Below are 27,531 nucleotides of genomic sequence, written 5' to 3'. Positions count from 1 at the left end.
CATACTTTATACCTCATTGACCCTCTCACTACCTTATACGGTGGGTGTTTATCATTCCTCTTTCTTAGGAAAAGAAACCAAAACTGAAAAAATACTGATTCATGGACCAGGGAGTTTAACCTCTTTCTGTCCAACTCCAAAGCCTGTGCTCCTAACCACTAGACTAAATGGTCCCCCTTCCCTGCTTCCCAAGGGTCCTGGGAATCTATCCCAGGAAGAAGTGGGAATGCAGCTTGGGCCTAGCAGCCTGGGGCAAACTCGCACCCTGGCTCAGATACAGCTATTTTCCTGCCCCGACACCTGTTTCCCATCCCAGGATGCTTTTCTTCCTGTGATGCTTTCTCCCTGGTGAGCAGCCCCACGCCCCGCCCTTGGCCTGGCCCTCGTGCTGTGTCCAGAGACTCAGAAAGTTGCGTCAGGATCTCCTGGGCTAAACCCCCTCATTTCAGTGAGAAAACAGAGGTCCTGTCAAAGAGAGTCCCAAGATAGGTCTGCATAAAGTGATGGGGGTCTAGGGGTTTCAGGCTGGGAGGTGGGGCCCCCCAAGAATGCTCTGCTAGGTGGTGGAGACCTGGGTCCTTGTCCCCACCTCACTCACTTCTCACAAGTTGGATCATTTGGACCAGATGCACCTTCACCTCAGACCAGCCCTGACTGGGAGTACACAGAGGTCACAGGCTCCCCGCCACCAATGCTTCCTACTTCCTGCCCAGGCTACCAAGGAGATTCTAGGCTGGCCAGGGGACCTGGACCCCATATCTGCAGCTTCTCTGACTTTCAGCAAGGCTTCCTTCTTGCTATCCCAACCTCCAGTAATAATCTGATGAGGCGAGGAAGCAAGGTAGGGACTGACACTTACTGCACCTCTACCAAGGCAGGCATTGCACTAGTGCTCTATGTCATCCTTGCAGCCACCCTGAATGGTAGGTACTATTATGAACCCCATCCCACAGATGAGGAAACAGAGGCTTAGAATGATAAAACATGCACCCAAGGTCCAACAGCTCATAATGGCAGAGTCAGGATGAGCTTCCCAGGAAGTCCAGCTCCTGCTCTCTCCACCACAGCACCCTATTTGGTTAAATATCTTCAGTGGTCCTACTGACCACCAGAGAAACTCCAAATGCCCTGCCTGATATTTGAGGCATCTGAGGCTCTGCACTTTCTAGCCTCACTGCCCATCACCTGTCCTATATCCCCTCAGGATGAGCATTACCAGGCCCAGGACGACATCTCTATTCCATCCTTTACTCTGGCTCTTCCTCTTGCCTAGAATGCCCTTCCTACTCTTCCTCACACTTTCAGAGCCTATCCCCTATCTCTGCCCCCTTTTATTCCCTTGCTTTTCAATGAAGCAGCCCTTGACCTTGTGCTCTAACCCCCTCAGCACCGAACATGCTTACGAGTGAGTGGCCCTAGTTGCAGGCTGTCTCTCGTATCGTGATGCAGCTTTCCTGGGTGGTAGCCTCCTTGGGAAAAATTTCAATCAGTTTTAAGGTTCCTGGCATCCCCTATGGTGTCCTGCATCCTGCACGTTTCATAACAATTCGCTGATGTGAACTGAAGGAATTGGGGGCTAGTGGCTCTTCCCTTTCTGCGCCATGGAGGCCCTCGACCACTAGGGGCGCCCGAGAGCACACCTCCCCACAGCGCTGGTTTAGGGCTGGATCAAGAGGGAAAAGGGACTCAGGGAGGGTCTGAAGGGTGGTCTGAGGGCAGCAAAGAGGCAGTTCCCCCAAGGGTTTGGTCTAAGCTTCTTCGCTTCCCCGCTCCCCAAACAGGGTAGGGTGGTGGAAAAGAGCCCAGGCCTGGGTATTGGGAAATTCCAATTTCAGCTCCACCACCCAAGGCTGTGTGAGCTTAAGCAGACTACTTCCTCTCTCTGGGCCTCTGTCTCCCAACTTCAAAATAGACCCTGGATGATAGCCAAAGCCTCTTCAAGCTCTAGGCCCTGTAGCTGCCAGGTGGTACATCCTCCAAGCTGGCTGGGCCAATTCCCACTCCTCTGGGCCCCAAGGCAGGACCACAAAGCCTCAGGTCTCCTGGTTCCAGGGCAGGAAAGAAGAGCAGACTGCCAAGCCAGACTGCCCTTGGGATAGTGCAAGCCCATCCACACTCCCTCACTCCTGTCATTCTCCTCCAGCTTTATTTACTTCAACCAAATACTTCACCCACACACCTGACGTCACCTCCAAAGCACAGCTGGAGGAAGGGATCACATTGCCATAGATGCTGCCACTGCTGAGCCCTGGGCCCATGGCGTCACCACCAGGAGGTGAAATTTCCCCCACCTGTTAAAATAAAGCCACCAACTCAGCCCATCAGGCAGACAGCTATGGGCCAATGTGCCCTTCAGCAGCCCAGTGGATCTGGCCTGAGGCACCTACTATGGTCATCTGGAAGCTGATCCTCCAGGGGGAACCCTTGTCGGGTGATCCCTACTGGCCTGGTACAGCATGTCTAAGAGCCCCTGCAGGGTGAAGGCAGCCTCAGGGGATCTATGAAGTGAGGTGCCAAAGACCAGAGCTTAGAGTCAGGCCTGGGTTCAGATTCCATCTCTACCTCTCACAGAGAAACCTGGGCAAAGTCATTGGACCTCCTGGAGCCTTGGTTTCCCCATCTGCAAAATGGGAACACCTACCAAGGCATACAGTGTCCTGAGAATTCAGGGAGATGGTCCATGTAAGGAGCGGTGCCCAAGGAGATTTCAGAGCAGGGTGGCTATGTTTGCTCTCTCCTTTCAGGGATGCAGCAGTGACAACAGTCATCCCCAGGAACTTTACTGAAACCCTGCTGAATCTGAAGAACCTGCCCTTCGCAGACCTGCCTCCTCCCCCACTCATCTTCTGCTTGCCTCCCCCCATCCCGTTTCCCCCCCCAGACTCGCAATGTTGGGGCTGCAAGGGACCTCAGAGACCGTTTAGTTCCTTCATGCTGCAGAGCTGCCCAGAGAGGTCAAGAAACTGCCAAGGATACCAAGCAAAGAGCAGAGCCCAAGTCTGCTGACCCTCGGCCCAGTGCCCTCTCCAGGTGCCTGCATGGCCTGCCCATCACCAGGTGAGGCTGCCCAGCTCAGCAGAGCTGGGCCCAGCCAGGCCTGTGCTGTGGGGACAAGGAAGCTGTCTAGGAACCTTCCCTGGAAATGTCAAGCACAGTCCCAGGTTATTCAGCAAGTGCTGGGCAACCTGAGAAAGCAGGGCCGCATGCTGCCAGGGCTCTGTGGGCAGGTTTCCATGGTGCTGAAGCAATTCTCCCCACCCCATCCCCCCAGCACACTGTAGATGAGACCACAGGCAGCCCTTCCCCACCAAGCTCCAGTGCGGCCCGGGCCCAACGTCCACCTTCATCAACATTCAAGGCCCTCCCACCTCTGGACAGCACACCCTCTGCTGCATGCCAGCGGACCTTCATCACCCCCACCCCAACCTGCAGTTCACTCTGCTGGAATGCCTTCCTGACAGGCTTCCTCCCCTCTCACCACCCAGCTCCAGCACTTCCCCACTGGAACATCTTCTGTGACCCCCTCCCCGTCAATACACACAGCTAGTTGTTTCTACCCAAGGGCCGGCAAGGTACACGGACATACCTCTGGCAGAGAACCAACTGCACTACAACTACTCCCTTACATGTCCTCTCCCCACTAACCTGAGGCCCCACAGGGGAGGACAGGGGCTTTGCCTCTCTTTTCCATCCCTCGCACCCAAGAGGGGCTGCAATGTAGTAGGTGCTCAGGAATGGTTTACCAGGTAAAGGAATGAAAGAATCGGCGCAGTCATGTGTGTGTCTCTTGCACAACCTGCATTTAGGGAGTCAACATAGACAATGACTAAGAGCCTTAGAACTTGGGTTCAAATCCCAGTTTTGCCATTTACCAGCAGTCTGACACTAGGCAAGTTAGTTAACCTCTCTCGGCCTCAGGCTTCTCACTTGTAAATTAGGGGTAACAATAAAACCTACCTCAAGAGGGTTACTAAGAGGAGCAAACAAGGCATATAAAGTGGCCTGTAGCCGTTGTCATCATCTCTGTGCTTATTTTCCTGATCTTGCCGCTCCTCTCCAGAGGTCTTTATCATCTGCCTATTGAGCTCTTACCCATCTTTCCAGGCCCAGTCAAAATGCTATCTTCTCCAGGAAGCATCATCTGAATACCCAGCCCAGCCCTCCTTCTTTCTCCCAGCTCCACACTCGTGCAGCAATCTTGACCTGCAGCACCAAGCATTGCCAAGACCTTTATGTGTTAGTCTTGCCTCCCCCACTAGACTGCACACTTGCTGAGGGCAGGGCCTGCTCTTCCTGTGTTTCCAAAGGCACCCAATCTGAAGTTTCACGCATAGTAAAACCTACAGCACTTAGTTTACGAAGCATTTACACACTTCTTATTTGATTCTCACTCTCTGAGGTAGGTACCGTCATCACCCCATTTTACAGATGAAGAAGTCAAGGCTCAGAGAGGTTAAACGCTTGCCCAAGATGCCTGTGTGCTCTCTCCTCTCCCATGTTGCCTCGCTTCCTCTAGCTGATGTAAGGGTGCCCACTTAGATCACCCCAGCCGGCTGGCAAAGTTGGCATTTCCATCTCAGCTCTGGTAACTCACCAGCTTGCTGGTCCAGCTCCATGTTTTTCTTTCTTTCTTTTTTTTAACTGATACGTTCCTCTTTTTTTTTTTTTTTGGGCTGCATCAGGTCTTAGTTGTGGCACATGGGATCTTTGTTGCGGTGCACAAGCTCCAGAATGCTTGGGCTCTTCGTTGTGGCGTGGGTTTCTCTCTAGTTTCAGCGCTCTGTAGTCATGGCGCGCCAGCTCCAGAGCACGTGGGCTCTGTAGTTTGCGGCATGCAGGCTCTCTAGTTGAGGCGCGCAGGCTTAGTTGCCCCACGGCATGTGGATTCTTAGTTCCCCGGCCAGGGATCGAACCCTTGTAACCTGCATTGGAAGGTGGATTCTTAACCACTGGACCAGCAGGGAAGTCCCTCCAGCTCCATGTTTTTCCTAGAAAACGCACATCTTAGGGAAGGGCCCCAACCCAGTTGCACTGGATTTGTTAAACCACAGCTTCCGGACATTCACTCACGGCCTGCTTCTCTATGGGAGGCTGCTGCATGGTTCTAGAAGCCCTGCCTGGTAAAGTCAGAGAAAACCACTACCTACTGTCTCTGTGCTCTTATTGGGTAGAGGGAGGGAAATAAAAATTCACTTTCAAGGTCATTCTAGGACCACTGGGTTTCAGCCTTGGGCCAATCAGCAATGCTGGCTCTCTGGTCTGTGCCACACGACAACCAGCATTTGCCTTGGGCTCTCCCCACACATCACCTTATTCCTCACAGCCGCCAAGCTGTGGATGGTCGGAGCCTCCATTTAACCAGTGAGGAACCTGGGCCTGAATCCAGGCACTCTGAGCCCCAAGCTGTGCTTTGGGGCCCATCTGAGCTAGTTACCCATTGGAATCCCCTGGGGACTGTGTTAAAAATACCAAAGCAATTAAATCAACCCACCAGGAGTGAGGCTCCAGAATTGGTTTTCTAAAGCAAGTTCTGCAAGAAAGTCAAAATCATATAGCGCCCAGTGTTTGGGGAACCAGCACTAAAGAGGGCCCTCTCATTGGACAGACTTGGGTTTTTTAAATAAATAAATAAACTTATTTAGTTATTTGTTTATTTATTTTTGGCTGAGTTGGGTCTTTGTTGCTACGCGCAGGCTTTCTCCAGTTGCAGTGAGTGGGGGCTACTCTTCATTGCGGTGTGCGGGCTTCTCATTGCGGTGGCTTCTCTTGTTGCGGAGCACGGGCTCTAGGCGTGCGGGCTTCAGTAGTTGTGGCACGTGGGCTCAGTAGTTGTGGCACATGGGCTCAGTAGTTGTGGTGCACGGGCTTAGCTGCTCTGCAGCACGTGGGATCTTCCCGGACCAGGGCTCGAACCTGTGTCCCCTGCATTGGCAGGTGGATTCTTAACCACTGTGCCACCAGGGAAGTCCCCAGACTTGGGTTGAACCCTGCTTCTGCCCCAGGCTAGCTGTGTGACCTTGGCAAGTCATTCACCTCTCTGATCCTTGGCCCCTCATCTGCGAAATGGGAATGTTAATATGGTAAGGGGTTCTGAGGAGGCACAGGAAAACCTAGGAGCCCCTGAGCAACCTCCCCTTTCTATAAAATGGCCACGACCATGGAACCTACCTCCTTCATAGGGTCGTCATGTGGATAAAAGGAGTAAACGCATGCAGAGCACTCAGAGAAGAGCCTGCACATTTACTACAGCCTCAATAAATGCTGGCTGCCATTATTATTGTTACACCACTGCTGCCACCACCACAGCTGGCCTGCAGGTAGCACTGTCCTGTTTACAAAATGCTTTCACCAACAGAGTCTCAGAGAGCTGGGGGTGGGCTAAAGCTGGTGCCTACCGGCTCATGAGAGCCTGCTGTTAAATTAGCAAGAATGTTGTAAGCCAGTTGTTAAACTGAGCTATGTAAGAATATTATTTTAATATTAAAAATTAAATTATAGAAACATATTTAATTAAATTATATTTAAAATACTTAAAACTTATTACTTCCAGAACTTCCTTGGTGGCGCAGTGGATAAGACTCCATGCTCCCAATGCAGGGGGCCGGGGTTCGATCCCTGGTCAGGGAACTAGATCCCACATGCACGCCACAACTAAGGAGCCCGCCGGCCGCAACTAAGACCCCACGCAACCAAATAAATAAATAAATTTTTAAAAACGTATTACTTCCTAATTTCTATTAGGAAGTATAAATTTCTATTATATTTTGTTTCTTTATTTCTATTATATTTTATTATTTTCTATGTTCTTGAGGTTATTTAATGCCTTTTATCTCTGAATGGCGGAAGTACTTCATCATGGTATGTTACTGCACCCCTCTTCCTAGCTCTAGTCAGTGTCATCAAGTTGGTGCCTTGAAATTGGCCCCAGTGGGTGTATTTACACCACAGAAATCCGCAGACACTACAAATCAGGACTTGATTTCTTGATTCTAGACTTAGGAAGTGCTGCAGAAAATCACTTAATAACAGAGATTAAACTTATAAGGGTGTCGTGTCTATAGCCGTTATTTTGTGCTAGCAGAGAAAATTGAAGAAATATTTTTCAGTATTCAGAAACCATTATCCAATTCAGCAAAGAAGTCACTCATGTCATTGGCAAACAAGTAAAGCTCCAACACACGTCTTCATTCCTTCATTTTCACCTTACTTGTTAACATAAACAAAAATATCAACGAACAATCCTGTTGGAACTACACTCATTTGTCTATTGCATCCATAGGTTGGTATTGATATAAGAGGTCAGCAAAAACCAAGGAAAGTGTTCTACAAGAATCAATTTATTTTTGTGAAATTTACAAAATTAAAGTCTTATATATTTTATTACTTGTAAATTACATTATAAACCTTTATATCAGTAGACTTTATAATAATTTAGTGTGTGTGTACATATGTTTATTGGAGATCCAGCTACTACCAGAACACCACTGCACAGAATCTGAGTAGACTAAGTTACTGTCTGTGCTTCCCAGATGAGGAAACTGAGGGTCAGAGAAGTTAATTAACTTATTCAAGGCCACATGACTAAGAAGTGGTGCAGCTAGGTTTTCACCCAGGTTTTTTCATGCCAAGATACCTTTCCACCACCCTGTACCACTTCCAGAATCAGGTTCTTTCACTCCTACTGAGATCAGCTGCATGGGGAGGGCTAATGGTAGAGATGTGAATGGAGCCTAAAAGGTACTATTTGAACACATGATACTTCAGTGGAGGCCAGGCCTGGGCAGGGGCCCAGAGTGGAGGGCCGTGGGCAGCTGGAAGTAGCAAAGAGACTCTGAGCACCTAATGGTGATGGCAAAGGTAGTAAGGACAAAAGAGCAGGAGGGCACGGCTTTTTTGTCTTTGTTTCCTCATTTGTAAAATAGGGATCATGATATTCACTCCAAGCCATATCAACCTCACACAGTGTCCTGCCACATTGGGAATCTGCCCAGCCTGGTGGTAGGAAAGCACCACCTTATTCATTACCCCTTTGGGTGCTTCCATGCCCACCTCCCTTTCTGAATCCCTTTGGAAGAAAGAGAGGAATAGGGAGAAATGTGGCCTCATAGGGAGGCTAGTTAAAATTCATAGCCAGCCCTTGGAAGGAGTCTTAGAGTTTACAGGGACCTTTCAGAAACACTGATCTCCCCCTGGCCCCTCACTCCATTCCTGGGTGAGGAAGTGAGGGGCAATATTATCTCCACTTTCAAGGCCAGGAAAGGTCAGAGCCATGACCTCCCCAACCCTACCTAACAGAGGTGAGACTTAAATGCAGGCTTGACCCACAATCTTCTCCTCTTTCCGCTTCCCATGTGGCCTCCTGCTATATCTCATAAAAAGCAGCTTGTTGGTTTAATGCTCCCAATTCACACATTTACTGCTATATTTCAACTCTTTCAATTATGGCTCTCCATAGTTTAATTTTTGCCACATTTTGTTCCTTCCCTCAACCATTTAGGAGCTCTATGTCCTCATTTCACTTCTCCTCGGGTCACCCTAGGGTGGCCCTGCAGTAGTTGATGAAGCAGCCAGGATGCATCCCTAGGGCTCTGGGCTCCCATGCTGATGCATGGAGCTGAGATGAAGAGCCCACGGGGCACATACTGAGGCTGGGGCATAAGCTAAGCTTTGGGTATGAGGAACCGGAAACAGGGTCCACCCTCAGAACATGCCAAGAGGGTAAGGAAATCAGAAAGACTTCTAGAAAAGCCTCAACAGCAAAGTAAATCACTACAGAGCCCATGTGGCCTGCTTGGGTTAGAATGCAGAGTGAAAAAAATCAGGAGAGGAAATTGTAGAAGTAGTACAGTTATAACACCTTAACACACACACACACACACACGCACACGCACACGCACACGCATGCATGTGCACACACACACACACACACACACCCTGTTCACACAAAGCTGGAGAAAATATAACAAATGTTAATAATGATTATTTTGGAGTAGAGAGTCTGCAGGTAACTTCTTTGTATGTTTCTGTATTTTGTTACTTTTTATAATAGCATAAACGACCATTGACTTCATTTTTTAAGAAAAGTGTATGGGGTACCTTCGGTTCATCTCTTTCCCACAGTCTTATCATTACCTCCAACTGGCCTACTCTCTCCCATCCATTCTCTCTCCACTGCCAGGAGAATTTTCTTTCTAAATAAGAAATAGAATAATGTTTTTTTTACCAATTAAAGGTCTTCCACAAATTATTGTTAATTTTCTTAAGTGTGATAATGGTACTTTGGGTTGGTAGGAGACTGAACTTAATCTTGAGAGATGCTTATTGAAGTGTCAAGATAGCTACAATTTTCTTTCCAATAATACCATAATTTTAATAAATTACATACATTTTAATACTTTTAAATTTTTATTAGATATTATTTTTAATTTTAAAAATCACACATATGCACGTGTGTGTGTGTTTGTATATATATATAAAATGCTTTTTTATATGCTTTTTTAATGTTTTTTATATAAATGTAATTTTTTTTTTTCTTTTTTAAAGAGAGAAAGAGGTAAAGCAAATGTGGCCAAATGTTGAATGCAGGAGGAGGGCATAATGGTGTTCATTGTATGGTTCTTCTAATTTCTTCAGACATTTTGAAATGTTTTCATAATAAAAAATGTTGAGGGGAAAAGTCTTCTATGGCTGTGACTGCCTATACAAACTTCTGCCCTAAACTTTTACAATCTCACCCGAACCTATCTTGACAGTCAAAACTGCCAAGTCTCACCTCTATTTCATGTTCCAAGGTTTTAGTATGGAAATCATCTCATTCTTGTAAGATCTACTTTCAAATGCATGCACATTTTATAGCAATTAATAGAATACAAATTAATTTTTTAACTATGAGGAATAACGTATTAGAAAGAAAAACTCAGGTAACCAGATGAGAAATTAACTGTGCAAAGGATAAATTTATGGCACAGTATAAACCTTCAGATTAACTATGTGTAAAAGGCATGACACAAGCAAGTAAGAAATCCATACTGTTAGAATCTGGTGAAATAAAAGCTGGTGATACTCAGCTGTGCTTAGTGTCTCCTCACTGGCTAAGTTCAAGTACCAGCCCTATCATTTAGTACCTGTGTGGTCTTGGACAAGTAACTTAACCTCTCTGAATCTCAATTGCTTTATGTGTAAAAAAGTGACAATACCTTGTACCTCAGTGGGTGGCTGTGAGGATCAAATGAGAGAAGAGACGTATATGCATGCTGTATTCTAGAAAGTACAACGTACATTTAAAGTATTATTAGTATCATTCTTATGAAAGCTTGGTGAGCAGACCCCATCGCATCATGAACATACAAACAACTCAAAGGATGATGGGGACACAGAGGAATTTGGATTTTTGGAGTATCTTGCTCAGGAATTCACTCTTCTTAACACTGTTTACATAAATCAAAAAGTCCCCTCAGAGTTCCGGGTTCCTGGCTTGCATACAATTTCATTCAATTCTCATGGTGTGTTCTTTTTGCTTAAAATACCAGTTAGACCTGAGGGTCACCTTCCATTTCTGAATTCTCAAGTTGGATTTGGGGAAGGTAGGGGAGACACACCCATACTCAGAGGGGAAACTCCCAAATCCAAAACAAATAGAAAACCACACAAACACAGCCTCTACAAGGACTTTATTTGTGTGGGGTCACGTACTAGGGTGAGGTCCCTGGGTGGTGCTGAGCCCCATTTCCTTGTATCCATCCTCCAGACGGCACATTGAATGATACCCAGGATGAGGGGCAGTCAGTCGCAGTGTCACGTCCATTTATATAAACACATCATCTACCTGCACCCCCTCTACCTACCCACACCAGCGGGCCTGTCTGTGGTGAATTTACACCACACACTGGGATGGTATTCATTCTGCTGAGGCAGAGAGGTTACCCCTCAGAAGTGAGTGTTTCTTAGTGAGTGTCATGGGTAGATTTTATTTTAGATGGCCTCGGCACCAGTCTCACTGCAGCCATCTCCCCGTAGGTGGTGGACCCTTGGAAGGCAGGTACCATATCTTATTGATGCTTGTCACTCTACCCCTTGGTGTACAATAGTCCCTCAATAAATGACACATCACTGAATTGAAATATGCCTGCCACCTCTTTTGCATTTTCCAGATGATATCCATGCATGCATTTGTCTTACTAAACCATTCATTCCTTCATTCACTCATTCATTCAACGATGAGTAACTCATATGTCAGGCACTGCGCTAGAGACAAGAGAAGAAAGTGATGCCCAGAGAGAACTGAGAATTCGGTGATAAATGCTGTCAGTGGAAGTCTATACAAGGGGCAAGATAAGCAGGGAAGCAGGTTGGTTCTCAGTTATGCTTTGGCAGGCGTGGGAAAGGCTTGCTTACCCGAGGAAATAGCATTTCTGCTGGGCCTGGAGGATGAGCAGGAAGTCCATAGGCAGAGAAAAGGAAGACGAGCAGCTTCCTGGATTTGAACAGCATGAACAGAGAAGAGGGGCCAGGACATGTATCTGTCATCCTGGTGCCTGGGGCTAGTGTTTTCAAGTGGGGAAAGGTAGATGAGGCCAGAATCAGGGCCCAGGCAGTTTAAGAAAGACCTTAATGTTTAAGAAACATTTTTAAAATGTTTAAACATTTTAACATTTAAAACAGTTTAAGAAACCCCATGCTGAGAAGGGGTTCTTTTATCCTATGGGTGACAAGGGTCTGCCACAGATTTCTGGGCAACAGCATGCCATGATCTGTTTTAACCAAGGCTGTTTATTGTACATTAATTTTTCCATTCACTTGCTCTCTGCCATAAGGTTGGTAGTGTGTCATAAGCAGGGATAGAGCCTTACCATTCCAGCACAATGGCTGACACAGGAGGAGAGGTCATTCCTATTCCAAAGGCAGGCCAGAGAGCTGATCCTCCGCCATCACCTGCTCCTTCCGGCTGGAAGGTGAGCGTGGAGAACAGGTCATGAGCAGGGGCGTGGAGATAACAATGGTGGCTGTGCTCATGGGGCAGCCAAGCGAGCCTGACTCACTTGGCAAGGAGTAACAGAATACAAGAGGAGGGGAAAGCAGAGGTCCCTCGTGGAGAAGGAGAATCAGGAAGAGAAATGTATTCATATAAAATGAATTTCATATGGTGGGAAACAACATGGAACCAAGAAGTCCCCTGTAAGCTACCAGCTGGACCTTCTGCATGATCCCTCCAGCTGGCAGGAAGTTCCAGCCAAGGGGAACACATACCCACGTGCTGGCTCCAGGAAGTGTCTAGTCAACCACGAGGTGATCCCACTGAGTTCCAGCTACTCATCACTTCTGAAGTTGCCCAGCTGGGCCTGGGCCAAGGGACCCACGGGTAGGGGAGTCAGCAGGCTTCTTGTCCATACCCCTCTAAGGATACAAGGCAGGGTAGGGGTCAGCAGTATCCTCAACCTACCTGCATCCAGGGGAAACCCAGACTGTCTCCAGGTTGTGGAAAACGTCCAGATTGAGCCCAGGAGCCAGACAAGATCACCGACCAGTAGCCCCACTTAGCAACCAATCTCAGCTCTCTGCTGGGCAATTTAGAATTGCACTAGCAGGCTTCGTTTTCCTAGTCTATGTAACAGGAGGTGTGTTTTCTTTTCCTCTGTTCTGGGAAGCTACTGTTACAGAGGACCTATCTGGTATCCAGAACTTGATGCTGCTTCTCTCTCCATTTGTGTTAAAGCTGAAAAACCGAGGTTCAGTTGTTTCCTGGTACACGGTAGAGTGAGGGTGAAGCCCTGACCGGGCTACAACTCCCCCCACTTCAGCAAGCTGCCATAGAAGCCAACCGTACAGCATGGACATGCTCTAGTCATCGGGGCCTGTGGACTCCACACGCCTGCCTCTACCAGCCCCATGAGAGAAAAGACAAAGGAGGCCATTCAGAGGCCAGCCTCCTGGAGCCAGCGAAGACAGAGAAAATAAGTCAACTACCCATAGCATTATCAGGAAGGAGACACACGTGCGATCCAGGTAGCCCGTTTCCTGCTTGGTGTGTGAATACCCTGAGGTCCAAAGCCCTGCCCAGGCCACACGCTCCTCAGTGACCCTGACTTTTACCCCGTGACACCTGTGTGAGACTCTGCAACATGTCTTCTATTGGAGGAATTCAAAATACTGCGACAATCTGGCCTAAGGAGGGGAGACTCGCAGCGGGTCACCCCACGGGGCACAGTAAGAGCTGGGGTGGGATCCCTGTACGGGACGTGAGCCCACACCCTGATGTAGCCTCTGAGACCACAAGACACCATACCCTCTCTGGGCCAGCCCTGCCAGCCAGAGCTTGGGTGTCATCCTGGACTCTGCCTTCCCCCTCATGTCCCACATCTAGTTAGGTACCTAATCAATCCTCAGAGCAACCTCTATAAAAGGTCTTGACTCTATCCCCTCCTCAAATTAGTTTGGCACTTGCCACATCCCACCCAGATTACTGTCCCCATTCTATCCGTGCTCCCAGCTGGAGGGCTCTTTCTGAAACACACATCTGCTCGCCTCACCTGCCTGCTCATCCGGCCCATATCTCTCAGTGTAAAGTTCAACCGCCCTGGCTTAGCTCCCATGGCCTGTGTCTGCCTCCTGCTCTCCTCCTGGCTTCTCCATTCAGCACATTCACCCTTTGTCTGTACTATCCTGAATGCATTGTGTTATTTCAGGACCATGTACCTGCTGGCCTCACTTCCTCAGAAGGCCCGTCCCCTCTGATAACTCCTGGCAGTCCTTCAAAACTCAATTCAAGTACCACCTCTTCCAGGAAGCCCCTCTCGGATACTCCAGTCTGACTTAGATGGCTTCTCATTTAGACTCCCAGCCCCCCAGTACTTCCCTCTATCACAGCCCTTAGAGTTGTTGATCTCTCTTTTATGATTCCTGCACAAGTTCCTGGAAAAGAGGAACTAAGCTCAAACAAGGCCTCAGTTGATTTTGTACCTATAGCAATACCCAGGCACCCAGCACAATGCTTGAAACACAAAAGGAATTTCTGGATAGAAAAATCAGTGGGTCGGACTTCCCTGGTGGTGCAGTGGTTAGGAATCCACCTGCCAATGCAGGGAACACGGGTTTGATCCCTGTTCTGGGAAGATCCCACATGCTGCAGAGCAACTAAGCCCATGCACCACAACTACTGAGGCTGCACGCCACAACTACTGAAGCCTGTGTGCCTAGAGCTCGTGCTCCGCCACAAGAAAAGACACTGCAGTGAGAAGCCTGTGCATCACAACGAAGAGTAGCCCCCGCTCACCGCAACTAGAGAAAGCCCGCAAGCAGCAACAAAGACCCAATGCAGCCAAAAAAAAGAAAAAAAAAAAAATCAGTGGGTCTCCTCCCCAATAAATGGGTCCCTCTGATTACAGGTTGGGGGATCTTTATGCTTCCGGTGACTGTAAAGGCTCATCAGCCTATGCAACTGAGCTCAGCTACTGTGGGAACTGATCCTTCTACTCTGACCACACTCTTGCTTTGTGAAGTCCTGTGTGGTCACAGTGAACTTTCTCGACCCTGAATACCAGTTACCACAAATGATCAGTGGCCCCTGGAATCAGTTTTATGGCCACAGTAAGGGGCAGAGTGGGGGAGTACAGCCAGTGGTCACTGGGCTCTAAGATTTATAACCTCTGGTCAAAGGATGCTGGACACTGTGCTGGGTCCAGAGAGCCAGGCAACCTCAGCAGTATTCATCTGAATGCGTCTAGCTCTGCCCGCTCAGGAATTAGCTCTTGGTTACTGAAAAGTTCAGTCTTGTGAAATGGGTTTGGTTTCAAGTTTCCTGTCATTGGCTTACTTATTTAAAAACTACACCCTATGTATTTCCTGAAAGAGATAAGGTGCCAGTGGTCTGATTCAGAAGCTTCTTGCCATCAGCCCCTATGTGAAAAAAACCTTATCTGAGAAATGAAACTCAGGAGGGGGACACTCCTGTGGCATCATTTCTTTCCCAGGAGCTCAGAGTTTTCAACTGTAAGATGAGGGAGGAAGGCCTAGTGGGCGCTGACCCCTCCTGGCAATGACATTAGGAGAGACTGGGCCCATTCTTCCTAACCTGATTCTTTTCCCTTTCCGCCCCCCACCCCACTGACCTTGAGATCAAAGTGAGCAATTTTCTTGGCATGAAGGTAGTTCACCCCTTCCAGGATCTGCTTAATGAAGCTGGTGGCCTCCTCCTCACTCAGGGACTCCTTCTGGGCCAGGAAGTCGAAGAGCTCTCCTCCGGACACTCTGCAAGACACCAGTAAGGAGGGCCCAGGCCCAGTCAGTCCTGTGTGTCCTGAGCCCAAGCCCATGGGTGTAACCCCTGACCCTGTCTCCAGGCACCGTGCTTAGCAGAATCCTCTCACTCATCTCTGGGGCTCTATCCAGCCAGCCCAGGGACTGACTTTCCTTCTATTTCTACTTGCTGTGTTCCTCCCTTTGGATCACAAGGGCAGGAACCACCCTTAGGGTGTCACCAGAAGGGTCTCTGCTCACACTCTAGGCCCAGGTCCCTTGTTATCCTAGGTGCTACCCCTCCCCACCATAGGACTCAAGTGACAGAGGACAGAAACAAGTGCTGTGGGATGACAAAGAGGAACATATGCTGGGACAGAAACTGGAGACTTAGGTTCCAGTCCAGCCCTGCTACTGGCTTTGGACAACTCACTCCCCTGCCCCCTCCAGTCAGGCCTCAGTTTCCTCACCTGCAAAATGAGCAGACTGATCAAGATGGTTCCCAAAGCCCCTTTCTTTCATCTTATAAAAGATGACCTCTTCAAAGACATGTCCCTAACTTAAACATCAAGACCCATTAATTACATTCATCTCTAAAAACTCTAAAATACTGCTTTTGTCCTCACATTCTATGCTCCTGCAGCCTATGTTTGATGTGGCAGGCATAGAGAGACCCATGGAGCAAAAAGACTAGTTTACAGTTTTATCTGAATTGGGGATTTATGGTTGCCAGATAAAATGGGAGATTTTTATTTGCTAAATCTGGCAGTCCTACTGGGCTTGTTTGGCCTCTGACAGATGCTGGAGTGTCCAGCCAACACATGCTTCTCTGGAGCTGCAACATAGCCAAGGGTCACCCCAGGAAAAGATCTCAGGAAGGGATCTGGGCCAGAGAGTCCAGGAACTCAGGATCACCTGGAAAACCTGTTTAAAATGCAGATTTCCGGGTCCCACCACTGACCCTACCAAATTAGATTCTCTAGCAGCAAGGCCTCAGAACCTGTATTTTTATAATAACAGCAACATAGTAATGGTAATTAATATTCACTGAATACTTACTCTGTGCATAATGTATACTTTTTGTACATTATCTCATTTAATCATCACAATACCCTATGAGCTAAAGTACCATACTATTAGTTTCCTATTTCACGGTTGAAGAGACAGAGGCTCAGAGAGGTTAAGTCACTTGCCCAAGGTCAAACAGCCTGTAAGTGGTAGAATCAGGATTCAAACCCAGGCAGAATGAGTCCCAACCACTATATCAAGGACTGTCCTCAAATGATTTTCATATGGCCAGAATGGCTTCTGTCCCAGTTTTGGGACTCATTTACTCCCTGCCACCTAGTCCATCCTAAATAAAGAGCCTCAAAATCTTTTTTCCTTTCTTTAAAAGTGTCCAGAAGCATACATTGACCCACTCATCAATCTTAGCATCATGAAAAACAGAACAACTGAACACAATGTCATACAATAGGAAGTATACAGCAACACCTACAAAGTACTACAACTTAAAAAACGGAACCTAAACCTGCTTAAGCCTCTTGTTCACTGCTATTGACAGAACTCTGCAGTGATGGAAATATTCTCTCTATATGCTGTCCAACATAGCAGCCACTAGTCACATATGGCTAGTGAGGATTTGAAATACGGCCAATGCAACTGAGGAACTGACTTTTAAATTTTAATTCATTTTAATTCAAAAACTGAAGTGGTGTAAAATATTTTCCTTTAAATACAACTTTATTTTTTTGGCAGGATTGCACTCTAACCATTGCATTGCAAATGAACTGAAATGTGCTGTAAGTGTAAGATACACACTGGGTTTTGAAGACATAGGATGAGAAAAAGAATGTAAACTATCTCATTAATAAGTTTTACAGTGATTACGTGTTCAAATGATAATATTTTGTATATACTGAATTAAATAAAAAGTATTATTAAAACTAATTTCCGGGGCTTCCCTGGTGGCGCAGTGGTTGAGAGTCCGCCTGCCGATGCAGAGGACATGGGCTCGTGCCCCGGTCCGGGAAGATCCCACATGCCGCAAAGCGGCTGGGCCATGGTCGCTGAGCCATGGTCAGCGTGAGCCTGTGCGTCCGGAGCCTGTGCTCCGCAACAGGAGAGGCCACAACAGTGAGAGGCCCGCGTAACGCAAAAACAACAACAACAACAACAACAAAAAACCCTAATTTATCTAGGTCTTTTTACTTCTTATTCAATATGGCTGCTGGAAAATCTGGCATTTCCACTGCATATGTGGTTTGCACTATATTTCTACTGAACATCACCAATAGGAAGGGTATCTTGTTTAGGTCTAACTATAGATTTCAGGAAATATAGGACATAGAGGAACAAGTTAAACAACACCATGAGGAAGGGATAAGACGAAACCAGATTGTGAGACAATCAACAGGACAAATGACCTAATTCTCCCAACAAATCAATGGCATCAAAAAAGGGAGGGAGGGCTTCCCTGGTGGCACAGTGGTTAAGAATCCGCCTGCCAATGCAGGGGACATGGGTTCGATCCCTGGTCTGGGAAGATCTCACATGCCACGGAGCAACTAAGCCCGTGCACCACAACTACTGAGCCTGCACTCTAGAGCCCGCAAGCCACACTACTGAAAACCGCAAGCCTAGAGCCCGTGCTCCGCAATAAGAAGCCTGTGCACTGCAACGAAGAGTAGCCCCCGCTCACCACAACTAGTGAAAGCCCGCGCGCAGCAACAAAGACACAACGCAGCCAAAAATAAATAAATAGATAGATAAATAAATAAATAAATAATTTTAAAAGGGAGGGAAGGAGAACTGCCATAGAATAAGAGACATGGGAAACAAAAGAACCAGACACAGCATGTGGACTTCCCTCATTTGGATGCTAATTCAAATAAAACAACCGTAAAAAGGTATCTTTGGGCCCATCAGGAATATCACTATGGACTGGAGTGTAGACAGCCTCAGTGGTCTGGGGCGTGGCTGGCTGGATCATTCTGTCAGGTGTGATAAATCCATGGTGGCTGCATTTTAAAAACTGCAGTCAATGAGAGATGCATACTAAAGTGTTTGTATGTAAAATGACGTGATGTCTGAGGCTTGCTTTAAAGTACTGCAGCAAACAAACAGTTGGAGTCGGGGGAAGTAGGATTTGATAGAAAACAAGACTGGCAAAATGGTGATACTGTGAGGCTGGGGGATGTGCCTAGGAGGGTTCTTACATCCTTCTCTCTACTTCTGTATATGTTTGAAATCCTCCATAGTAAGAGGCTAACAGTAAACTTCTAGGGAAGCAAACTCCTCGCTCTCCCTCAGTGACCCCTGCACAGAAACCATCATCGCTTGGAAGTTCTTCCGTAACAGATGAGGAAACCAAGCCCACAGGAGGGGAAGTGGCCATGCAAGGTCTCCTAGCAAGAGAGTGCATGGCCAAGACCATGTCCAAGTCCCAGACCCCAGTCCAATACCATGCACCGTATCATTGTTGGGGGTGGTAGTGCTGGAAGAGGGCTTGGTTTTGAGTTTACTTAGAGTTCACCACCTGTGTGATGTTACTTCCCCAAGCATTCTCTCACTTGAGACTCACATCTGCCCTGAGGGGTAGATGGAACTTCTGTCCTGGTTTCCCAAACAAGGAAACTGGGGCCCCAAGAGAGCAGTGACTTGCCCAAGGTGATACAGCTAGTAAGTGGCAGAACCAGGATTTAGATCCAGATCTTCTCAATCCCGGTGCACCACGTGTTCCTCTCACCACACTCTACCCATATTATAAGGCTCGAGTTGCTGATGCAAAAAAGAAAACCCAAAGCCACCCCAAGCCCTAGGCTGTCATCTGCCATCCCTGTCCAACTGCATCCGTGCCCTAACACACTGGGCTGCCACTGTCTGGCTGGCTCTCTCCCCAGCTAGATTACCTTTGCTTCCACAGCACCTTGTGCAAGACATTCAAGAGAAGGTGGGCGGATAAAAAAAAAAAAAAAGGAAAGAAGTAAGACATTTAAAATATCAACAAGGCACAGAATATTCTGTATCATACAGAAGTGAAGTCTTGGCATTTTTAAGAGACCTGTCGAGAGCCTTCTGTAAATTTTCAAATCCACAGTGTCCCTCAGGAACACAAGGACCTAGCCCAGTCCTTGTTTTTATACTTCCAGCCTTGCTGGGTGGTGCAAGGCTGTGACCTCGGGCATATCCTGCCCTTCCTACCTTAAACAGAACACTGAGTAAATGTAAAAGAACTTCATGATAATGTGGATGTGTTCTGTCACCCAAAATTACTGATGTAAAGGCCCAGGTAGGGTGAGGACTTTGGGGGACAGTAATCAGCTGTTCTGTTTGAAGGTGTGATCTGGGCAGCAGACGGAGTGAGACATGATCTCCTTTTGACGAAGAGGGGAACAGCCATGGTGACCCTTAGAATTGTCCCCAGAGACTTGGAAAGGTGGGAGGCTGATGAGCCTGCCGGGTATCTGTCCCAGCCCTGGACATCCAGGCCAGGGACACTCACATCAATCCTCAGGCACCTGTTCTCAAGGCCATCAAGGAGCCTGGGTTTTGTTTCTACCCCCAAACCTAGTTTCTCCCAAGGGCTTCTCAGCCCCAAGATCTCTGCCATGGAGTCATCCCCACTCCACCCAAGCTTCTCTCCTCTCACACCCCTAAACAATTTGACTTAAAGAGGAAAAGCAAAACCTAACAGCCAGCCTCTGCTCTCCTCCAGTGTCCCCAGGACCAGTCGCCTTCCTGCTAATCTGACCCTTGCCGCCTTCCTCCCTGCGGTTTCATCTGGCTGCTAGAAATGCTTTTCAGAACTCTTTCAAAAGCAACCAACCATTTAGAGGGAGTGCTCAAATGACCTGTGTAGGCAGTGATTTGGGAAGGACGCTGCCAGAGCTGTTGGGGCCCAGAAAGCTGGACTCGATTCAAGGCCTGGGAAGCATTGCCACCACCTTGGAGCGCTCTGTCGGGCCCTGCCCTGGTATGCTCCCGCCGCTGTATTGCTTTCCACAGCTTGGAGTCAGGGAGGCCCCAGAGAGGTCAGGGGCCTGGGATGGAAGGGCTGCCCAACCCTCCCAGGGCAGACCTACATTTTTCAGAGCCAGCTCCACATGTGGCATGAGTTAATCCACTGAGAGTTTGAAAATATTCTTTACACCCTACAGAAGTCAACTTACATGGACAACTCAATCCTTCCCAACCCTGCCATCACCAGTCCTGCTGCACAGGCGATCATGGACAGGGTAAAAACAGCTGAAGGGGACTTAAATCAGGGTTGGGAATGTCCTCTGAGCACCGGCCACTTCAGCTGAAGCCCTGCACTAAACAGCGCTGAGAGGTAGATCCATCCACAAACCCTGCAAATATCAACTGAGCAGGTGGGCTCTGACACCCGTGTTTAAGTACCAGGCAAACCCACTAGCCTAGCAGGGCACAGTGAGGACCAGGAGGCCAAAGGCTCCTAAGCAGCCCAACAGAGGTCACCACGTCCAAACATAAAAGCCCATGAGGGCTTCCCTGGTGGCGCAGTGGTTGAGAGTCTGCCTGCCGATGCAGGGGACACGGGTTCGTGCCCCGGTCCGGGAGGATCCCATGTGCCGCGGAGCAGCTGGGCCCGTGAGCCATGGCCGCTGAGCCTGCGTGTCTGGAGCCTGTGCTCCTCAACAGACCCTGGTCATACAAGACTGAGGCACTGTCTTAGCAATCCCTAGCTCCATAGCCAGGCACCCTGAGACAATGAGGCAACTTGAAAGTAAAGGAGGAGACAGAGAAACTACGAACAGACAGAAGTTCACAAACACAGCAGCTCACAGGAGCACCAGTGTGACAACTGATGTTACAGGCAGTGACAGCTCACAAGAAGAGGGCATGTAACTCTTGCTTAGCCATGAAGCCTGCGGGGAGAAACAGGGACATCTCAAGAGCATCCGAGACCCCAACTCCTGGGGTTCTACAAACAGGGAGTAACAGAAAACTACCCCAGTCATGACAGAAATGCCAAGTAAAATGACAAAAAAGTATCATAACTGTAAAAGACAATAATGAACCCTGCTTTAAAACAAATGACCCAGGGCTGGCAAGGCTGCAGGCAGAAAGAAACGCTCCCATGTTGCATGTGGTGCTGGTTAACCTGTCCTATGAAAGTGAGGATACCAAGAGCCCTAAAAATGTCAGCCCGATTGCCCCATTCCTGAGGATCTGTCTAAAAAAATTAATCCAAAAGAAAAGGGGGAAAACACAGGAAGAAAGTTGTTTTATGGCAGTAAAATGCGTAATGGTTAAAAGCTGGAAATTAAAACACCAAATGTCCAACAACAGGGAGATACGGGTATGTAATGTAATGAAACATGATATAGTCAGTTAAAAGGGATAAAGCTATTCATGGCATTACGTTAACTGGGGGAAAAGTAGAGCAGGAAATTGTACAAGTACAATGCTTGCGTGCAAATAGATAAAGACTGAGAGGAACCACAGGGAAACAAATAGCTGTGTTTGGGTGGTAGGCATATGAATGTAATCCTTTTTAGTTGCTGTAAAGTTTTGACAACAGACATTTAAAGAATTGGCCTGGCTTTCCCAGCAAAGGTGGGCTTGTCACTCTCTGCTGGGAACCAGTGCTAACCCTTAGTTTTGGGGCTTGCCACACCTCGGGCCATCCACTTGGCTGGCTACATCTGTGGGAACCCACCAGGCTTGTCTGAGTGAGGCAGGTGTATACACTGACTGGTCCAATTGGCTAAGAGGTCCCTGGGAGAAACACAGAGGACATTGGGAGTTAGACAAAGGGAGAGCATGGGTAATTCTATGCACTTAAACATTGAGTTGGATAATTTAAGAATCCAATGCAAAAGTATGCAAATGCCCATCTGCTACATAAATCTATAGGCTGACAACACCAGAGCATAGTTCTCAAATTAGAATGGTCTCAAATGTCAGGTGGTCCACCCAACCCACAGGTAGGTTAAGGATGGCTGCCTGCTTTATAGATGAGAGCTGAAGCTCAGAGGGGTGAGGTGACTTGCCCCAGGTCACAAAGTCAGGGATTGCTGAGACAAATGCTGCCACTTCTCTGCTAACTGGCAGACGCCTCACACCTCTGAGGCTCAGAACATTCTTGACACCCGGTCTTGCTGCTTGACTAGACACAGCCATTTCAACTTGTGCCACAGCCCAACTCAAACTCTACTAACCTCCGGAGGCCCACCTCCACCTCCCCAATCCATGGGGGGCGTCTCCAGGAGGGACACCAGTTGGCCAACCAACCCCTGGAGTCGTGGTGTCACCCATCCAAATTCCACCAGACTGTGAAGGATTCCCCTGCAGGGCCAGCCCAAGGCCATCCCACCTCAAGCGCATAGCTATCTGCACAAGCAGCGTGGACCCAGTCCTGGCCCCGCCACTTCCTGGTTGTAGGATCTTGTAAATGACCCAGCCTCTCAGTGTTCTTGTCTGTAACATGGAGGTAATAAGAGTCTCCATGGGACAGGATTGTTATGAGGATTAAATGAGGTAACAGACATTCTCAGCAAAGTGAATACAAAGTCCTCTCGGCGTAAGTGGGACACTACCCTCAACACAGCTTCTGTGAAGACTGAACAAGACAACACGAAGGACCTAGCAAACGCCTGGCTTACAGCAGGGCCCTCTAAGTAATAGTTACTATGATAACAATAAAGGCATCAAACACAGCACAAAGGCGGGGGGGTTTTCCCAGGAAAGGGCTGAGAAGGGCTTTGCAGAGCCTGGAGGATGTTTGTTCTTCCCTTCCTCATAGAACAGACTCTCCCTGACAGCCCCCTGCTCCGCCTTCCACCCTCTACCCCCTTCATCCTCCCACGTGCTCACCAGCCAGGAAAGGACCCCAGCACTCCCCACTTCTTCCCTCTGATCCCCAGGGCCCAGTGAAAGTCAGACCTAGACCCTCGCCCTCAGTCCCTGCTGCACAGCAAGCCCGGGTTCAGGAGGAGGATGGGGTGAATGAAGGAAACCACTTCCCACTGACTTCATCTCCTCCAGGTCGGGCTTCTGTCAGGTTGTTGCTCCCTCTGGGGCCTGTGGCTGGAGCTCCCCTGCGCCCTGCTGCCCCGCCCCCCCAGTCCCAGGCACCCACTCACAGCTCGAGGATGAGCACCACGTCAGTGCGGTTCTCGAAGACGTCGTGCAGCGTGATGACGTTGGGATGCAGCACCTGCCGCAGGATGCTCACCTCCCGCTCGATCTCCTCCCGGCACACACCCCGCCGGCTGGCCTGTCTCTGCCGCTTCTTGATGAACTTGGCTGCGTACTCCAGCCCCGTGCTCTTCTCTCGGCACTTCTTCACGATGGCGAACTGGCCGCTGTGGGGACACAGACCCACACAAGGAGGGCATCACTGTGGTTACTGGGGAAGTGACCTGGTTGTCACCCCTAGGCCACAGTAACTCAGAGTCATTCTTCCAGGGCAGGACAAATCATGCCACCAGCCAGCATCCCCACCTGGCCATCAACCAGTGACTGAGACAGAGTAAGTACTGGGCTTCCCTTCTGTTCATATGAATCCTTTACCTTTTACTAGGAAGGAATGTTGGTATTGTCACTCCCAGTGTACAGATGGGAACACTGAGGCCCTGAAAGGCTACTGATTTGATCTGGATGACACAGCCTCATCGTTCCAAAGCCTCAGCTAGAACCCCTGTCTTGTGTCTACCAGATGAAATCACAATGTCCAGAGGTTTATACTACTTAATGAAAAGATTTTTGAGGAAAAGCAGGACGTTCCTGGTGGTCCAGTGGTTAAGACTCCATGCTCCCACTGCAGGGGGCACAGGTTTGGCTGGGGAACTAAGATCCCACGTGCTGTGAGGTGCGGCATAAATAAATAAATAAATAAATAAATAAATAGAATAAAAAGAAAAAATGGTCAGCATGGTCAAAATACTAACAGTAACAATTCTCTGTTTGGGTCTCCCTTATCTGGAGGCAAGTACAAATTCATCTATTTGGAATTGTGAGGGGACAAAGCACCTCTATAGTCTCATGTTTGTACCTTTGTTTCCAGCCCCTCCCAACAAATAAAAATCTCAATTACCTGACATGAGCCAAGTAGTCAGACTATAGGGGACAGAGCTAATATGAGGATGATGCACTTAAGGACGAGGCCAGAGGCTATGCCAGCTGGGTTCGGGGGGATCCTGGTGGAGGTGAGGGTGGGGTGGAGGCAGCCTAACATTGTTAGTAAGCACAGTGGGTGTTCATCATGGTGAGAAGACTGATAGGACCACAGAATCATAAAATGTTAGGAAACTGAGGCACAGGAGACATCAAGTGACTCACTTGAGGTCATCACAGAGTTAATGGCAATGCCAGGCCCCAGGACCGAGTGCCCAGCCCACTGTTCACAAAGCCACTAAGATAGTTAAAGGAGTCAAGATGATGCTTAGTGCCCTTCAGGGCTGGGCCTGAAAATCCTTCACTCCAGGGACCCAGACAGCAATCATGAAATGGTGTCCTTGCCAGAGTGTCAGGTGGCCCTAGGCCAGCCTCCCTGAGTGCTTCAGGGGCAGCCCCCCCACCACACACACACACACACACACACACAGAAAAGGGCAGCGGCCTCCTGTTTCACCATCTCAGTCCAGGCAATCGGTGGGGGCCACTCGAAGTCCCTGGTGACTGCCCAGTGGCCACCCTCCTGTGGGTCTTCCCACTCCCCTTCCACCACTGCCCCATGTTTTCTTGCCAACCACAATACCCACTGCTTGAGACAGAACTCAGAAAATGTTAAGGTTCAGCTTAACGGCTAAACAAGGGGCCATGAGACTCCACACTTTAGAAGGACTCTCTTAGTGGCTCTGGAGTAAAAGTTACACACAAGTGCTCCGGATATATGCCTCAACCTCAGAAAACAGCATCACATCTGAACCGCTCCATTACTAGAATAATCCTTAGTGAGACAGCCTTCAAAATAAACCAAAGTGATTAAAAAAAAAAAAAAAGTCAAGTAGAGCGAGTAAGGAATAGATATGCCAACACTTAAATAGCATTCTGTGGCAACCACCTTAGAGATGCCAAACACATGTTCATGCAACTCTCCATCCCCTCATCCCCCAATCACCCAGTGCCACCTGAGCATCTACTCTGTGCCAGGCTCTGAGCTGCACAGTAAGGGGCAGGGACCAAAGGCACACACATCAGATACAGATGGAGCTCTGGGGAGGGAGAGGGCCCTGGCTGCTTGGCTGGGCTGGGAAGCCTTTGTGCAGCCAAATGTCTATCACATTGTCTGCTAACTCTAAACTATTAGAGTTAACTCAGCTATGTATGCCCCAAGTATTGGCTCTGGGCTGTCTAGGGGTTGACCCAGGTGGAGTGAAGCCAAGCATCCCAAAGTCAGAGGGAACACATTCAGTGAGATCTCTGGTCACCGGAAGCTGCTTTGGGCCTTGGGACATCAGGTTGCTTAGTGGGTACCACCAAACCCTGGACAAAGCCTCCAGTCCCAGGCAGCTGGAAGTCTCTGTGTCGGGATGGCCACGCTCCTTTCCTCTCTCTCTGACACCTCAAGGGGCCTGGCACTGGCAGCCCTGAGGGATGGGAAAACCAAAGCTTAAGGATTTTAAGCGATTTCTTTAAGATTACAGAGCACAGAGGTGGAGGCACAGGGATTTTATAAGGCAGAGCTAAATATTTCAGGTTACCTTGACAGAGCTTTCCCTTTTCCTGTGAGGGAAACGGGGGCATTTTTCTGTATCACATGCCTGAAAAATTCCTCCAACTCTCAAAAAGCAAATGAGTGTTTGCTCTTCCTGGTTGAGTGTTCTCTCTGTGAGAGCAGCTGCGGCAATGAGAGGTGACTGGGGGTCAGGCCTAACACGAGCAGGCGTCTTCCTCCAGCCAAAAGGAGGTATTCTGAGAGTGCGTGACTAACACAGACCCAAATACCAAGGAACGTCACTCATCTTCCCTCTCTTCACGGGACAGCGGTCCTCTACTCAACCTGCCCTGGAGAGCCTCAAGGAGAGCCAAGGCCACTTGCTGGTTTTCCCCTCTCTCCTTGAGCTGGTACTGGGAAGTGTGCAGAATACGCTCCACGAGGCCAGCCCTGGGGCAGGGAGGCCTTGGGCAGGGAGAGCAGCCTTCCGGGTCAGACAGGCCTGGCCTCAGGAAACTTACGCCACCTGGCTACCTGCTCTGAGCAGCAGTTTCCTCATCTGTAAAATGGGAACTGTGATTCCCTACCAGGGAATTGTGAAGACCGGAAATACGTCATGCCGGCCCACAGGCAGCTTCAGTAAACGGTGACTATTACGTCTTATTGGTTAGTGGCTCATGTGAAGGCAGACGTCACTGATCTACATGGTCTGCAATGTGTGGCCAGGGCGTCAGTGCGATTTTAACACATCCCCACCCCACCCCCTTACGAGTCCAGTGCACAACCAGATATGGGGATATCTTTGTTCTAAGCAATTAACCAACTCTTTTCATCCTTAGAGCAGTGGTTCTCAACCCTGGCTGCACACTGGAATCACCAGGGGAATTTTTTTTTTTTGGCCACACTGCACGGCATGCGGGATCTCAGTTCCCCAACCAGAGATCGAGAGATCGAACCTGTGCCCCCTGCAGTGGAAGCGCAGAGTCTTAACCACTGGGCCACCAGGGAAGTCCCGGGGAATTTTAAAATTACTGCTGCCTGGGTCCTACCTCCAGAGATTCTGATCTCCAGGGTCTGGGCTGCAGCCTGGGAATCAAGATATTTAAAAGCTTTCCGGGTGACCGTGACGTGCAGTCCAAGCTGAGAAACACCAACTTACAACAGTCTTCTGATTATCTCCATTTTCTAGGTGAAAAAAGTACACCACTGTTACTCGTATTATTCCTTGCCCTCTTCAGTATTGATATATTACCCTCTCCCTTAGTTCTTTGATCTGATCATTAGAAGGAGGATGGGAGGGGAGAAGGGTAAGGGGGGGAGGAGTATCATCTCTTCCACCAGGACAGTTTTTCCTTGATTTGCAAATCAAGGCAGAAGACCACCCCGGGCTCTGGGAAATAACAGGAATGGAAGTTTGCAGTTGGGCACCCCCTGGTCACTGTACCCACAGCAGATGCACGAAAGCCAGACCTGAGGTGGCTTCGTCACACCCCCCAGAAGACCCAAGGGCAGGTGGAAGCAGTGATGGTGATGAGCCCTTGTCTGCCCATCAGGAAGGCTCTGAAGCCAGAAATTCAGGCCCTGGGATGCAGAAGTCGCTCAGCTAGGCTACGGGGCAAGGGGTGGACAGCGAGAGCCCCTCTAGGTTAGGACAGAGCCACCCAGGGTATATCCCG

The 27,531-nt window shown here is 48.7% G+C and overlaps 1 protein-coding gene across 3 annotated transcripts in view; it reads right to left on the bottom strand.

The window, feature by feature from the left end:
* Positions 1-27,531, bottom strand: part of DAPK2 (death associated protein kinase 2) — a 122,383-nt gene that overhangs the window by 19,236 nt on the left and 75,616 nt on the right. For 2 of the 3 annotated variants that reach the window (XM_049706192.1, XM_049706191.1), the window contains exons 3-4: positions 23,340-23,561; positions 15,105-15,243 (exon numbers count right to left, since the gene is read on the bottom strand). In XM_049706192.1, the coding sequence (XP_049562149.1) occupies positions 15,105-15,243; positions 23,340-23,561 (361 nt within the window). The remainder of the gene's footprint in view (positions 1-15,104; positions 15,244-23,339; positions 23,562-27,531) is intronic. The other variant, XM_049706193.1, reaches the window with a different exon arrangement.

The sequence above is a fragment of the Orcinus orca genome, chromosome 2 (assembly GCF_937001465.1).
Source record: "Orcinus orca chromosome 2, mOrcOrc1.1, whole genome shotgun sequence".
Lineage (NCBI taxonomy): Eukaryota > Metazoa > Chordata > Mammalia > Artiodactyla > Delphinidae > Orcinus > Orcinus orca.
This window is presented reverse-complemented; position numbering and strand designations above follow the sequence as displayed.